Source organism: Agelaius tricolor, unplaced genomic scaffold, assembly GCF_023055355.1.
Source record: "Agelaius tricolor isolate 1412-34295 unplaced genomic scaffold, bAgeTri1.0.p SCAF_1, whole genome shotgun sequence".
Classification (NCBI taxonomy): Eukaryota; Metazoa; Chordata; class Aves; order Passeriformes; family Icteridae; genus Agelaius; species Agelaius tricolor.
In genome coordinates, this window is record NW_027269261.1 from 26,100,571 (window position 1) to 26,117,048 (window position 16,478).

Genomic DNA, 16,478 nt, shown 5'->3' on the forward strand with positions numbered 1-16,478 from the left:
AAGGTGAAAACAAACATGAGAAGATGGATATGTCTTTATATGTGTAATCATTTACATTTTATCTAAAATCCAACAATATAAGCCTTGGACCATGATATATTAAAAAGTATACTATTAGAGACTGTTGGAATTGCTACTTTTTCATTGTCAGTCAGTAATTCTCTCTTAATTTGAAGCATAGAATTGCAATAATGACAAGTACTGGTATGAAAGCATAGAGTATGAGGAAATCAGCTGTGAACCTGGACAATGCCCCAGGATAGTTTTCTTCAATGAACCGGACGCCTTGAGAGAGAACACAGGCAGCATTATTTGCAGTGGAACTGTTGGCTCCACCTGTCAAATGAAACAATAGTAGGTAAATCAGTAACATTAAAACTCAGATAAAAATATGTAGCCTTGGAGAGGAGCACAGACACCTGGCTACAATACCCCAAATATCTTAGGGTAGGTTCCAAGCTGTAAGTTTTACCTCACTAATGTCGATTAGCTACTAACCCTGCCACCCTGACTGATTCTCTTGTTTTGCAGGTTGCCTGGCTCACAACCAGCAAAGCACAACCTGACAGACCCAAGTAAATGGGTCTCAGTAAATACCATGGAAACACATTTGAACTGAAGCCTCTCTAGTATTAAGAGGAGATACCTGGTCAGCTGTTTGTTACCTCTCAATACTCCCTCCACTGATGTTTGATCTTAGATTGTGCAATTTTCTTGATGCTCTATTTGTGTAATATTGCACAAAAAAATTAATTCCAGTCTGTAATAAACTTAGCTTCCAAAATTCCTCCAAAGAGGGGATAAGAGAAAAAGAGGAAGATGTAAGAACTGGAAGAATGAGAAATGGTTGGAACAAAAGAATAAAATTCTGCTCTAGCTTGCTGATGTGGCATTATAGTCTTCACTAATTAGTAACTTCTTGTTAGCAACTCAAAAGTTACCTTTATTTATCAGGATACATGTACAAAGAAGGAAAATAAGCATCAACATCTCATTAAAACTATTTATAATGGACTTTTATTTGAACACTTACCACATGTGAAGTTTAAGCCATAAAATTCATTGACTACAAGGATTTCACTGCTGTATCTTTGAAATGTAATAAAACTAAGTAGTTTCAAAGGTGTTGGCATTTCTTCAAGGGTCCTTAAAGAAACAGAGAAGTTAAGCTGGCTTTTGCTACATACTAAGTGACCCCAAATTAAAACAAGCTCTCATTGTTTATAACCTGTGACAAAAACAATTTTTGTCTCTACCTGTAGGGTTTTCAAACATAAAGTCCAATTTTAGGGCTAAATGATGAGACAACCATGAAGGCTATCCCTGACTTTGGTACAGTGTCACAACATTCAGCCCTGATTTGTTTATGAACAGTCACAAAGAATTCTATGGTTGTTTGCTGTTCACATGGCAGTGATAAACTGAAAATGACAAGGCCCAATATAAACCTTACTTGCAAAAATGACTTGCTTTCAAAGTAAGAAACCACCATCCCTCCCTCCATCATCAAAATCAAGTAATACTGAATAGGAATTCACTGCCACAGTAATAACAAAGCAAAAATGAAGCAAAAATAAGGAGAAGAAACATTCAACAAGACAGGGCAATTTCAGCATCTAACATACTTCAAGACTTATAATTCAACAACAACAACAAAAAAAAAAAAAAAACAGGAAAAAACCCAGCAGCCTAAGTCTCCATGCTATTTTTAATGTCCTTCATTGCTTATGAAGATCAATCAAAAAGATTCATAATATTAATGAGCAAAGTCTGTGCTGTAAAATGAGGTTAGAAACCACTGTAATGCTTTTGAGTTATCATTAAGGCATTAGACTATGGTAGCAGGAATAAATGTCTTTTACTATAAACACACATCTTCCTGAAATTAGGCAGGGACTAAATAATTAGACATTAACCTAGCTTTATATTGCAAATATGAGCTGAGATCTACTTTAAAGAGACAAAGCATCATCAAGTTTGTGAAGATTCAGATGGTTTTCTTGAGGACAACACCATGTATTGTTAGGCTTACTTCATTTTCATTGGGAGGGTCTCAGGTAAACATATCGTACTTGCTCAGCATCTTAGGAAAACTGCTTTTAACAATTACACATTTATTCTGGTATGTCCCTCAAAAACCCCAGTAATTTCAGTATTGACAAATACAAGGGGGAAACTGTTCAAAATTCACACAATTAAAACACAAACCCATCTATTTGCACAGTTATAGAGCAAGCAGATCATTATTTTCTTGCGTATTTACTACACTACTCAATAATTTTTATAGATTTCAGCCTGAACAGGTAGAAAAAGGGACTGAAAAGTTTACTGGCTAAACTGGATAATAATACTGGTAAGATACTTGAGAGCAACTGCTTTTTAAAACCAGCATTACCAGTGTTGAATGTCATAAGTTCCAGCAGTTACTAAAATATGTAGGAACAGGGATTTTTGGTAGGCTCCTTCAATGAGGACAGCATTTCACATCATCATGTCAGCATCAATAAAAGAATTCAGATGAGCTGATAGATATTAATTTTTCAGTTTTATCTTCAATGTATTTGCAAAAACTGGGGGAAATGTTCAATATCTTTGTGGAGATCTAAAGATACTAAGTGTCTGGGTTTGTGTTCAGTACAAGGCCGAACAAGATTAGGTAGTTCTGCCTCTGAAGGAGCACAGCAGCTCTTGCTTTTCCATTGCTACCTGTGCATGACTGGATTTCTGCAAAAGCAACTGTTCTAGAAACTCTTCCACATCAATGTTAACAGCAACACTGTAACAAAGCAAGATTTTTTCCTACCTTACTAGTCCCGTTCCCACTATCACACCAGCTGAATTAAGAAGCACAATGCCACTTTGGACTATATTTGGGTCTTGAACCATGCCAAGTATAACAAGTGTTATTAGTTCACCAATCATGTGAGATGCTAGGACAACAGCAAAGAAAATTCCAAATCTGGAAGCATCAGGATACAATCCTACAGTCCTGTACAAAGATGAGCAAAAGAACAGTTAAAAAACAATGTTTGAGTAATAAACTTGAAAAGTAGCTTTTACTTTTGTTTCTATTTGGGTTTTTTGCAGTTATAGCTCATTAGGTGAAGAATTTATGCCTTAATCCTTAGTATATTGTTTGGAATCTTAACACAAAGGACATCCACTTACTATCATTATGTAAGTGCAGATACATGAGGTTTTCTCCATCTAGATTGAAGAGGGTTATGCAAAGATATAATTCTTGTAGAAACCCAGGTTTTTCCAAGACAACCACCATGGCTTTTCTATTCCTTAAACTAACCTGCTGCTTTATGTAAAGTCTTTGCAGTGGGAATCATTCATGTAAGTCACATATTTAAAGAACATCCTTATGCAGGTAATTAACAGATGGGATTTTGCACTTCTGATAATGTGCAAGCAAACATAAGCATGGATATATTCAATTAAATGAAAAACTAATTGAATTCACCACCCATGTAATTCCCACCAATGCAATTTCCCCCATACTCCTGAATTCTTTTATGCAACATGCTGTTCTCAGTTTTCTCCTAGTTAACCCAAGGAAAGAGTCCTCTCAATCTACACTCAAGATTAAAAAGTTAAGAAAAGCCTGCAACTGCTTGACAAAGTTAATTCAGCCTTATAGTGTATGTGACAGATGACAAAACCCTTTATTACACTGTGACACATTACTCTTTTTCCAAAATACCTCATACTAAAATTGCCTCACACTAGGTGCACGCTGCATGCTTTGCTTAGCTCACAAGCAGCAATTTGATATTTAATTTTCTTTTTTTGTTGCTCAGTGCAAGACCCTATGGGGTTTTTTTAAATCCACTATGTTCAAATATGGTCTTAAAACAGAAGTATCAATTTTCTTATAGGCTTTCCTGTAGTGTTTCTTGTAACACCAGAATATTTTATAAATAGATGGATGAACATTGATCCTTCCAGTATTAAACACTCAGTGAGGTAGCAGGTATTTAACATCTTTTAAGTACAGATTGGTGCAGAAGAAACAGTTTTCCAAAGTCCTACCAGAAAACTATCACCTCTGAGCTGCTCTACTTTACACAGAGATATGGAGACATAGGCTAGTTAATCTGGGGTATGAATAGAACAGAAGAAAGAAAGAAACAGCCCAAAGAGAGAATATTACAGCAACAGAATAACAACATGATGTGAACTGTTAGAAGATTTCCCAGAGGTATCTTCAGCTAGGAAAATCTGCCCAGACAGGGCCTTCACTTGGTTGCAAAAGAGGCTCTCTTTGAACTTGGCCAAACCTTCCTTGTGTCTGATCAGGTCAGAGTTTGGGTCTGCCTGACCTAACTGGCTGCCTCCACAAACACAAACTCTACAAGAAATGGCTTGTAAGAGCACATGCCAGAGGCTGTCAAAGCCTCTCAAAAAGTTAGTTCATTCCATAAAGTTCAGTCCTGCGTAACAACTGCCAAAATTTCATCCAGAAACTGCTTGCCCTCAGAGGTCTAAGAGCATTGTGAAATCACTTTGACACATCCCTGATGGCTTCCAAACAACTGCAATATTGGAAAGATAATACCTGTAAATATTATCCATTAACAGGAGCCTCACTATTTATTGTTGGTTGTGTTTGAGCCAACCAAAACATAGGGGCAAAGTCTCTGCCCATGTCAATTCCCTGTTTATTATGGAGTTGAGAGAGTCATGGAGCCTGGAGAGCTGCTTGCCAAATGGCTCTTTTCTTGGCATCAGTGACAAACAGCACAGCATTTAGTGGAATGAACAGTAATTTCTGCCTGTCTGTCTGTCTGTGAAAAAAAGGCTTCTCAGGGAGCCCTGCTTCAAGCAGGTAGCACTGACAGCTTGCAGAAATAAAAGCACAGGGAGATAAGGGGATAAAGGTGGCTACTTTTCATATCCAAACTACAACATAACTTGCCCATGCATCCAACTCCTCACACCTGGAAGAGCAGAAATCTTCCTCTCAGGGATGCTCTCTTTTCATTGAGATTTCAAATGGAAAGAATTAAGTAAATGCTGAGCATGGCCCCTCATTGTCTACTATAGACCAGAAGGAAGAAGGGAATAATCCTTTTTTTCTGTTTTTCCAGATGGGGGAAAATTGCTACAAAATTCCCTGTGCAGAAATTCTGCTTCAGAAGTCCAAGCAATTTTGTGTAGTTCTACTTTATCTGTTTTCCATCCATCTTACTGGAAATCAAGAGCACTAACATGCACAACTACAGCAGAATGGCTTCTTCTGCACTTTAGCTCTTTTATGAGGGTGTATCCACTTATCACTTTTGAACACCTCATCAGAAAACATGCATCCACCACACAAACCAAGCCTTCTCATCACTTGTACACATTTTACTACAGATTGCCAAATGATTGCAACCGTCTCAGGAAAACTAAAATTAACTCTGGTGCACTAGACATCTCTCAACATTAGAAAAGAAAAAGATTGAAGGACAGAAATTTGTCCTTTTCTCTGGAGGGTATAAGAAAGGGATCCAGATTTCATCACTTCCATATGCTGTAGCTAAACCCCAATGTCCCAGGAAATAAAAGTTTTGTTACTGTCGTGTGCCTACAGCTGACATCCTCAATTTGGGTTTTTTTTTGTTTAGTTCAGTTTTTTTGGGGTTTTTTTTGATTGTTTGGTGGTTTTCTTTTTTGTTTTATTTTGTTTTTTTTTTTGTTTGGTTCTTGTTTTGTTTGTTTGTTTTTATTTCCTGTCTTTCTAAATGCAATGTAAAATGACACGTCCTGCTTTCAATATGACAAAAGTATGATAACTGTCCCAGGTCCATTAAAACTTTCCAAATTACCTAAAGAATTAGTAATTTACTTACTGGGTGTGTGTTTTCAGCTCTGCCTGAAAGAGAAGGGCTAAGTTTGTGTTATCTTTCCTTATGCTTTCTGTGTAATCATTTTGAGAGACAACAGCAGGAAGCCATGCCAGGAGGCCTTTTGCTGACATGTTAACTGACACTGGTAACAAAAACAAAAAGACAACCCAACAGATGGTCCAAATGCTTACCAGTAAATGAAGGTGCTGAAAATGGCCACACTGATGACACTGAAGGGCAGGATATGGACTATATAGGCCACAAGCATTTGCCATTTCTTATACAGGCCATCTTTACTTTCTTGGTCACTGATAGCACGTAGAGGTGGGACTGAATTAAATATATAAGGAATGAAGTAAATTACCATTAAACAGAAAGAGCAAGACTTGTTATTAGCAGAAATTATCTGAAGCACAGAGACAACTTTGAGAATATATCACAAACATTCTGCCTAAACCACTCTGATCCCTTTTCCCCTCACTGTAAATGCAAAGCATTTTTGCATGTTTGCAGATTGCAAATATTGGTAGGCTTAATGAAAGAGGCCTAACTTATCAATATGCAGGACAGCCTTCTCTTTTTGCATATACAAATTAAGGACAAGAGAAAACCTCTGTCACTGGGCAATTTATTGAGGTGCTCTGATTTCAATCTGATGACAGCAGTGTATGTTCTCTGCATGAACAGTTTTTAGGGTTGCAAATAGAAACTATTATTGCTTTCAGTATGGCACCTGTAAGAGGAAAAATCCTTTTAAAAAATGTAATCACGTAATACTCATAAATTCAATTATGCTTAATTGCTGTCAAAGCTGGTTTGTATATCCATCTTTCCCATGTGTCTGGTTTTGAGCTCACTTAGCTATTAGCTAGACCTAGACTTTGTCTTGCCTATAAAATGCTACACACAGGGAAATCTTTTGCACAGTTTAGAATAAAGCTTTCACAGACAGGCCAGCTATAAAAAAGAAAGGCAGGGATCAGGGCATATTCCCTTAAATTCCATTGAATTTTGTGCTTCTGTATCAACTCTGACATTACCTAGACCAGTGAAGATCCTTTAAATTACTATCTTCAATAAAGACTTTTTCTTATTTAAGGCAGAGTGGCAGCAGCACCTGCTGCTGCACGTAGGACAGGACAGACAGACACTCACACAGGGCCACAGCATTGAGCATCCCTGTGTAGGGGGGGGCACTCACGCACTGGTAGACAAGCCCCACACGGTCCTGCACGGCTCCCTGGGCCAGGTCATTCCTTAGCCTAAGAAGGAAAAAGGCTACAAACAAGCCAAACAGCAGGTTCTGCAGGAGACGCATGATGATGCCTATCTTATCTCTGGAGAGATTTCTTGTTGTTCTCCTGATAATGAAACAAAACAACAATAAAAGGCTTGTTAGCTGCAGCTGAACACATGCTGGTAGGGTATTAAGTTTTGAATAAATCTTAGACACACAGTGCCCACCAAGAGCTAATATATCGAAAGACAAGGGGCAAGTACAGTGGGAGATCAAATAACCTAGGAAGTGCATTTATACATGGAGGGGAAACCTGAAAGATTAGTGGAGAAGGAAAAAAATAATTGCTTTAAAAAGGGGGGCAGAGGAAGTCTTACCGTAAAAGAATCAGTATTTGGTCAAAGCCACTGGGTGAGTCTTTGTTTTTGAATGGTATTGGTAGCAGCTCCTTCATATACTTTGTTTTTTCAATGGCTGCCAGTACTTTGCTAAAGATCTCTGAGTTTCTATAGGCTGATACAAATTCCTGAACCCTACTGTAGGTTTCAAGTTCATGTTCCTTGCTTCGGGTGTCCACAGATGTCAGATCCACTGTAAAATGACAAAGCTTTTACTCTATATACACATCACTTTCCCTTCATACCTTTTTCCCTGTGCAACTAACTTCTTCTTGTCTCCATTCTAAAATATGCAAAGATGAAAAGGTCAGTTTAAAGTATTCAAGGCTTCTTTCTCCCTTCTGTTAGATGCAGCAGGAATTAATTAACTGTGCAGCCACAAGAAATCCGTGTTTTGTGACCTCTGTAGGACCCTGCAGTTCAGGTCCTTGATCTGGAAATGCAAGGCCCAAGCACTGTGCTGGTCAGACCTTCAGCACTCTCCTTGCACAGTACAGAGCTGTCGAGAGCAAGACAAAGCACCAGAGGATGAACATTTATGAAGATGAAGAGATGACTTATGTGGTCATATATTTCTCAGGTTTTCAGGCAAATGCTCAGACGTGGCTCCACAGCTCCCCCTTGTCCTCTGCCCACTCCTCCATAATTATGGAGCTTTATTTTTTGCTTAGTGTGAGCTCACAATGTAGAGACACTTCTCTTCTCTCCTTGAGCTGCTAATGCATTATTGCACTGGGTTTCACCTACCCTTTGCAGACATAATTTTAATGTGAAGTCAGAGGATGTTCAGCTGGCCAAATTCCCCTAGCAGGCTCAGCCCAAGCTGAAGGAAGTAATACTGACTACTGTGGAACTCAGGAAAGGTAACTATTTCACAGAGTTAATGTTCCTTTCTAATAAGGCCACCTAAACATACTCCTGGCACCAGCAATTCTTTTGCTGGCAGATGGGAAATTTGTGTGTTCCATTTTTACAAGTCACACAGATTCAGTAATAGTGCTAAAACATCTTAGAAATTTCCCTTTTCCCTAACAGCAATGAATTAGCCAAGGTTTTGAAAACTGGATTGTTGTTCTGAGCAATATTTGTTCTTACCCAATTATATATTACTCTTCTACATCTGGTAAGATGTCTTCATCAGTTATTTATTCCTAAGGTTTCTCTCATCCTTAGATTTCAGTTTTGCAATGTTCTGTTCAACTTCAAAATGCAAATTCAACAACAGGAGGCCTTGTCCAAGATTCTTAAGTTTCCTCAAAATCTGAATTAGACTTATGAATAGTTTCCTGGTGTTCTAAAAGCTGGAATTCAGCAGAATTGTCTTTAATGGTAAACACATCCAAAATGAAGCCTTCACTTTTACAAATGTGAATATCTGAAATGCAGAATCACTTTTTGAAACTTGGCCAGTGTGACTTGCTGGAAGTCACACAGGAAATAAATGGCAACTGGGTGTGCTTTAAAAGAATTTTAACACTGACTACTAACTAGACCAAGTAGCTTAATGCCTACATGCATTAGTACTTTTTACAAACGTGTGACAGTTCAGCAATATAATCCACACTCAATACATAGGATATATTTTCCTCTGTTGCTGGTGTAAATGATATCAGAATCTGTCCCTTCATTCACATCAAATCACACAAAAAAATATAAACTACCAATTTTCAAAAGACTAAATATTCTGATGATTCTTTGCTCTAATCTATATTTTTTTCCTTTCTTGTCACATTCAAAGGTTGACATTTGAAGAATGCAGTACTTCTTTACCAAGCTTTTTAAAAAGTGGGTCTAAATCTCAAATCATCTATGCTTTTCAAGACTATTCAAATTCATGAAGGCAAAATTATCCTCACTGTCATACCAGTATTTTCAGCTTTATCCCATTTCAGCTTCATGTCAACAACCATCCTCTCTTCTCACTGAGTTTAGAATGCCATGTAGACAATAGGAAAACACTGCCTGCTCTGAATGCAGCTTTTTGAATTGGCCAAATTTTCTGGTTAGTGCTCAGCCAGTACTGCCAGAAATTACCCTAACACATTGGATGTAAATAGAGTCAGGTACATGGCTGCATATCTGTACTTGTACAAATACATCCATATTCTCTTCAAACCTGTGCCTGTATGGACAAGGGACATGGATGTCCTGCAGCAAAACCAAGTCTCATTTCCAAAGTCTCCTGCTGACCCATTTTTTTTTCATCCTGAATTGGTAAAACAGTACTCTCCAGCTTATGCCAACAGCTATCATCACCTTGCTATCATCATCTCCTGAAGCACCCATTCTGTTCCAGTTGTTTACCCTGGTATTAGCAACTCCCCAAACTTTCAGAAACCTCAAACTCAGAATTCCTGGAAATTGATGCCTCAAGTCATCCCATATTTATTCTACATCCTTCCCTCCACACAACTCTTTTAAGTTGCTTGTCATTACAGAGTCTGGAGGACCATGGGATTTTCCACAGCTTTGGAATCAAATTAGTTTTCCAACATCCAGTGCACAGCCATAGCAAAACGCCATCAGGAATCTACAGATTTCATGAGGTTGAGATTGTTTTTTTAGTGGCAGTTTACTCCTTTACTGCAAATATTTAATGGAGTCATTAGGAATGACGTGGGGCCAGCCCCCTCTCTGAACTGAAAACAATTAAAAAGTTGGAGCAGAAAACAAATACATTTCTATCTCTGGAAAAACTTCAACTTGGGGAAAAAAAAAAAATTGTTTTACCAAAACAACTTAGACAAACTTACCATAGAAATCAAAAGGATTTGATTGTTCAGGACAAGAATAGCCACAGTCACTAAAAAATGAGATCATTTCCATAGGGTTCCCACAGAAAACCATTTCTCCAAAGCTCATGATGGCTATTTTATCAAATAACTGTTGGGGGAAAATTAATATATTAGCAGTATCTACTAAGAATCACAGAATATGCTGACTTAGAAGGAATCCATCAGGATCATCTCGAGTCCAACTCCTGGCCCTGCATAAGACACCCAAGAATCACACCATGGGCCTGAGAGCATTGTCCAAAAGCTTCTTGAACTCTGTCAGACTTGGTGTTGTGGCCACTTCCCTGGGGAGCCAGTTCCCAACCACCCTCTGAGTAAAATCTTTTTCTAAGATCCAACCTAAACCTCCCCTGTCACACTTCAGGCCATTCCCTCAGGTCCTGTCACCAGTCACCACAGTGATCAGATCAGGAGTGCATTCATTCTTGAGCACAGCTACTGTCTTGGTAATAGAAAGGCTTTGATGGGAAAAATAGTTTTGACATATTCAAACTTCCTTACTGTATTTCTCCCAAAAGATATTTGTCCTTTCTTTCACTTCTCTCATTGGTGGTTATGCAAAATGACACATCTTTAGCCTCTAGTGGTTCTCCAAACTGTCAATGACAACAGCATACAGAGGTAATCCACAAAAAAAGATGTGGCTTTCTGACTTCGCTCCTAATGCACCTTCACTTACTGCCTGACCCCCTTTGGTGCCTCATACCCCAGTCTGTAAAACCCCCCAAATTGTTGCCAAGATTATCCTGAAGTGCTTAAGGACTCTAACAGCACTGCTCTCAAGTGAATGTCTGCCAGGACAAGGTTCCCACCAGCTATGATCAGTCCATGCTCTCAAGACACCAGGGCTGCTTTCAGTCCAGAAAAACACTGTTGCTCCCCTCTGGCTCCACAACCATTTACACTCCATTCAGTCAGCCATGGAAGAGGAGTTTTGCATTCATGTGGGAGGTGGTGGATAAGAGCAAAGTGAGAAACAGTAGTGGGAGAGAGAAATCCTCTCCTCAGCACAAACCCCGCAAGGCAGGACTGTCCCACCATACAACCAAGGTGTATCCACATGCCTTGTCACGACTTCTCCCAGTGGTTTTGGTTTGGATAACACAAGTGTTAGGCACACAGTCAGACTCCAGACTATTTTCACAAGGCAACGTGTGCTAAGTGCCATGTGACTGGGACAAGGCCAGAGTTGCACAGTTCAAGAGAAGCCTCTAATCAAGCAAAGGAAAGGAAAGGAGGCAGCTATACTGGATCTTGTACTTCCATCCAGAAAAGAACCTATGTACTAAAAGGTCAGGTGGAAAAGCCAATAGTGAGGAGGTATCATCTACCTTGAAAAGTTCTGAGCGAGGCTGATGGATTGTAAGGATCACAATCCTGTCTCTGTGTGCAAGCTCTGAGAGAAGCAAGACAAGCTGGTTTGCAGTCAGGCAGTCCAGCCCTGTCGTTGGTTCATCAAGTAGCATGACCTCTGTCAAACAACAAGGAATAGCTTTAAAATTCAGGTAAATGAGGAACAAATGGCATAGCTTCTGCCCTTAAAGCTAATTTGGCAAACAACATAGAAATCACTTTGCAGGTGAAGTTCCACACAGAAAGCAGGGTATACACAGATATTGCCATGACAGGATCTTTCAGTTTTATTTAGTTTCAGTGGTTCTGTTTCAATGACTAGGAATAAGGACATTAAAAAATACTTCAGAGCATAATATTTCTTCTAAATTCATGTGAAATCTGAAAATTACCAAAATAGTTTTGATGGATACATCTGCTTTCAAGAACAATAATGATAAATTTCAGCATTTACAAAATTGTAAACATAAGCAACAAAATTAGCTAGGAGTTATATATTCTGAATTAAATTTATATATATACATAGAATTTGTTATGAACAAACCAATAATTGTTAAAATACAGCAGATGCAATTCTATAGATTGAAGCAGATGTTACTGCCTTTTCTTCATTATTTTACTGCTCACGAAAGGGGAAAACTTATCACCAAATCTATTATTTTTATAGAGATGACACATAGCACAGAAGAGGGGAGTCCAGCCTTGATCAGTGTACAAGGAGAGGAGAGTTTTCACTCCAGGTTCATCTACACAGAATTATTATAGTGTTTACTGTAGAGTTTAGTGAGCTCCTGAGCAGCAACCACACCCCAGGAGTCACCAGTAGCAGGCATGTACCTCGTGCTATTTAAGCTCCTTCCTGCCTAATATGCAGTTGTAGCACATCCACATGGCTACAAGGACTCCAGCATCCAATAAATATGTGCTGTACATTCACTCCATGAGATTCTAGCGCCTTCAAGAAACTCTCTCAAAGCTGACAACATTTTTCCCATGGATAATCCTTCCATAGTTAGTCGACTTTGATTTCCTTTCACTGGAATTTTTTTGGCATTGGAATATACATGGCACTCACACATATACAGATCAAGGGCAGCTACTCCACTACAGGGCTCAGTGCTTGCATATGTATGGCTCTAATGTTCTCAAAAATGAAAAATTAATGGGCCACAGCCAACATTTGGGAAGAGTGAGCCCAGAAAGACTTAAAATGGATAAATCCAAGATTTATGGATAAAATAGATAAATCCCTTAGATTTTTAATTTGTCTGCTTTCCAAGATCAATTAACAAATCAATGGCTGACCTCAGTTACTGCTTATTCTTTCCTGTCATCACCAAACTGGCTTCTGCTAAATTAAAGAATGCAAATGCTTTTGTATTTTAAAGTGGTTTACAGAGGCCTGTGGTAGGAGCACAGTGACACAGCCTTGCTTTATTTTGAAAATCCATGCAGTGGTACTTACTGGGATCTTGTAAAAGCTGGGCTGCAACTGATACCCGACGCCTCTCACCCCCAGAAATTCCTACGACATTCCAGCTTCCAATTATTTTGTCAGCAATGTGGCTGAGACTCAGCTCAGTCATAACTGCATCTACCTAAAAAATAATTGCAATTTCAAAACACTTAGAGATAATCCACAAAGGATACCTGTGTGTAATGGCAAAAAACAAACAGAAAAAAAGGACATAATTTTAAGTTACAGCTTTACCAATATCCTGCATGCATCCATTCTAGTTGGACAGTATCGGGCCTAATTTCTATTTGATTATTTTTAATACATTATTTAAATTATTATTTTTTAAAATTTCATTTCAATGTATTCTGAAATGAGTCAATTTTAGCCTCACTTGACATTAAGTGTTCAGAGGTAACTACAAGTTAAGGTGTGGAACATAATGTGCTCTGGCTTCCAAAATCAGGGAGCAGGAAGCACATCAATTCTGGGAAAGTGTAAAGTACTGAGTGGGAGACTGGGGCAGAGAGAAGACAGAAAGCAAGACCCTCTGATCAGGAATATCCAGTTTTACTTTAAATAGAATTCAAAAAGAGTCCTTTAAGTAAATCCAAAACACACTGATTTCATCAAGAAAGTAGCTTGTAGGAGGCTTAGCAGACCAGTGCTTTTTTGAGCTGTTGTGGTTAGTGAGAGATATCCTACAGGAGACAGAGTGGTGCCAAAATCAGTTGTGCTGTCCATGACACTTGCCAGCACACATGGGCCCAAATACCCCAGAGAACTAAGGCTCCCCCTGGGGAAGGGGAACTGACCTCAATAGCAGGACCAGCATCGCCTGCAGGGGTAACTGCTTCAGCTTGGGGTGGGAGTTTTGTCCCAGTATAATGGGGATTTCCTGGGGCACCAGCACAAGCCCCTTGGAGAGGTGGGACCACCAGAGAGCTTGTGTTCTACCCCTCAGCAGGGAGATTTCTCCCCATTTGCAGAATGAGGATTACAAAACCTCATAAACGTAAAACACAGCCATGGATGGAAAGTGCTACTGGTGAAAACATTCCATGACATCCTGCATGACTTTTTGGTGGAAGACTGTAAAATACAAACCTTCTTCTTGATGGAGCTGTTGGAGCATTTCTTAAGAGTTAGTAAAGCTGTGTAGGTCAAAGACTCCTGTACAGTGAGAAAGGTTAACAAAGTGTCATTCTGAAAAAAAAGTGAAGAGGAAGAAGGAGTTAGTCTCGTAGTAATTAAAATTTTGTCCCTCTTCATGCAAGCCCAATCATTCACACAGCTTATTAACTGATTTGTCCCAAATTTCCTAGTAAAATCAAATTCACATTACACTACTCCATTACACTAGCAACTTTTTTTTACACAAAAGGAAGCACAGTAGACAATAAACAAATGTAGAAATCAACCTGTGGCACGTAAGAGAAGCAATCTCTGAACTGTTCCCTCTTCAGCTGACGTCCATTCACATACACTTCACCAAAGAAGTTGTCTTTATGTCCCAGTCTGCCTGATATTGCATCCAGAAGTGTTGTTTTCCCAGATCCTTTCAGACAAAAGAAATTAATCATGTGCTGAGATGAATTTTATGACTCCAAGAGTCATAGCCTGACTTGGACACATCCAAAAAGTACAAAGTTGGATTTTTTCCTCAATAACTTTAAAATAATAGGGCCTGAAAATGCAGCTAATTAAGGGAAGCTAAATGGGAAAATTAGATTGCAAATTAGCATTTAAATCATAAAAAATTCACACTTTGCAGTGAAACATTTGAGTTTTGAAGTAACCTTGTCTGTTATTGAAGTTATAATTGTTAGTTAGATGACAGAAGACTGAACTCTGAAAACCAAGCACCATTTTTACAAAGCAGAAGTTAAAATCAGCCACAATTTCTTTATTTAAAACACAGACCTCAGTCACATTCATGTCACTATGGAAGTCACCAGTATTAACTGTGATCTTTTGTTTAAAGAACTGGAACAACTTACCAGAATTTCCTAAAATCCCCATAATCTGGCCACTTTCTATGTGAAATGAGACATCCTTAAGTATTTGCCGGGTCCATTTTTTACAATATAAAGAAAAGTTCCACCACGGGCCAACACGCTCTCTTGGAAAACAAACAACAATAAAACAGTTAGAGAGAGAATACTTAAAAATTTTGCATAAAGCAAGTGAATGGTTCATAGCTACTTGCATGTGGGATGGGAGCTGCAAAGACTTTAAAATATGGGAAAATAAAAATTAAAGTATTTTCCCCCTTGCCCTTTCCCCTCCTAAGGCTTCAACTTTAGCATTGCCTGGAAGATAAAACAAGATCTGAGCACGTTTTTCAGAATGATTGCTAAGAAGCTTTTGGACTACAACCAAAAGGGCAACCATGAACTGTGGCTTTATTTGCTGATGATGTTTGCCAGCCGTTAATCCACCCGTCCCTTTCCTTAGGGCCTCGTGTTATCCCTCTGGCAAGAAAGGCAGTGGGAAAGGGCACTTTTGGAAATCACTAAAGCACGTCCTTCAGGGAGGCGTGAAAGGGATGCGGTGGGGCTCGGGAGGGCTCAGCCTTGAGGCGGCGGGCCCTGAGGCGCCATGAGGGGAGCCCGGCACCATGAGGGGGACCCGGCAGTATGAGAGGGCCCGGCAGTATGAGAGGGCCCGGCACCATGAGGGGAGCCCGGCACCATGAGGGGGGCCCGGCACCATGGCTCCTGCCGGGCTGGGCTGCGGCCAAACCCGCGGCCCACAGGGCCAGCCCCGCTCCCTCAGCCCCTGGCCGGAGCAGGGACCCTCCCCACCGCCCTCCCAGCCCTACCTGATGGTGTAGGAGACACCCTGGACGCTGATGCTGTTGGGGAGTTGCCCCGCAGCCATGACCTTGCCTGCGTGCCCGATGCTGCCGCTCTTCTGCAGGGTGGGAGACGCTCTGCCCGACATTCTCGGGTGCCGGGGCTCCGCAGCCTCCCTGTGTCCCTCACGCTGCTGGCCCGGTGCCTGCCCCTGCTACCGCCACTGTCACTGCCGCCACCACCACCATGCCTCCCCCGGCACCGCGCAGGGGCAGCTCCCGCTGTCCGGGGTCAGCAGGTCGGTGCCCCCGGCGCCTGCAACCTCAAAGAAAACAGAGGGGCTGCCTGTTCTTTCTTTTTCCGGAGAAGAACTGATCAGTGATTAGTTGAAGCCGCTATCTGATGTACCTTTAGCCTGAGCTATTAGTGTCCCAGAGGAGGGGAATATTTCCCTGTCCACGGGGTCATGCCAGCTGCAGAGACGCAGCGCGCCAGGAGAAATGAGGCTGCGGTGAGGGTGCCTGGAGAGGACTGCTTTCCAAACCAACAGAAGGATTTCCACAGCTTTCCTAGAGACGACAGTCAAACCACTGCAGGGAACCAG

General features: G+C 40.2%; 1 protein-coding gene across 1 annotated transcript; it reads right to left on the minus strand.

The window, feature by feature from the left end:
* Positions 1–16: 16 nt before the first annotated feature.
* ABCG5 (ATP binding cassette subfamily G member 5) lies at positions 17–16,458 on the minus strand. Its single transcript, XM_071427392.1, has 13 exons — positions 15,901–16,458; positions 15,077–15,198; positions 14,498–14,634; positions 14,184–14,282; positions 13,086–13,218; positions 11,599–11,738; positions 10,226–10,355; positions 7,452–7,665; positions 6,993–7,198; positions 6,029–6,167; positions 2,804–2,989; positions 1,034–1,146; positions 17–336 (listed from the first exon to the last, which is right to left on the minus strand). Exons 1-13 carry the CDS (start codon positions 16,020–16,022, stop codon positions 152–154), a joined length of 1,926 nt encoding a protein of 641 aa, XP_071283493.1. The 5' UTR covers positions 16,023–16,458; the 3' UTR covers positions 17–151.
* Positions 16,459–16,478: the final 20 nt, after the last annotated feature.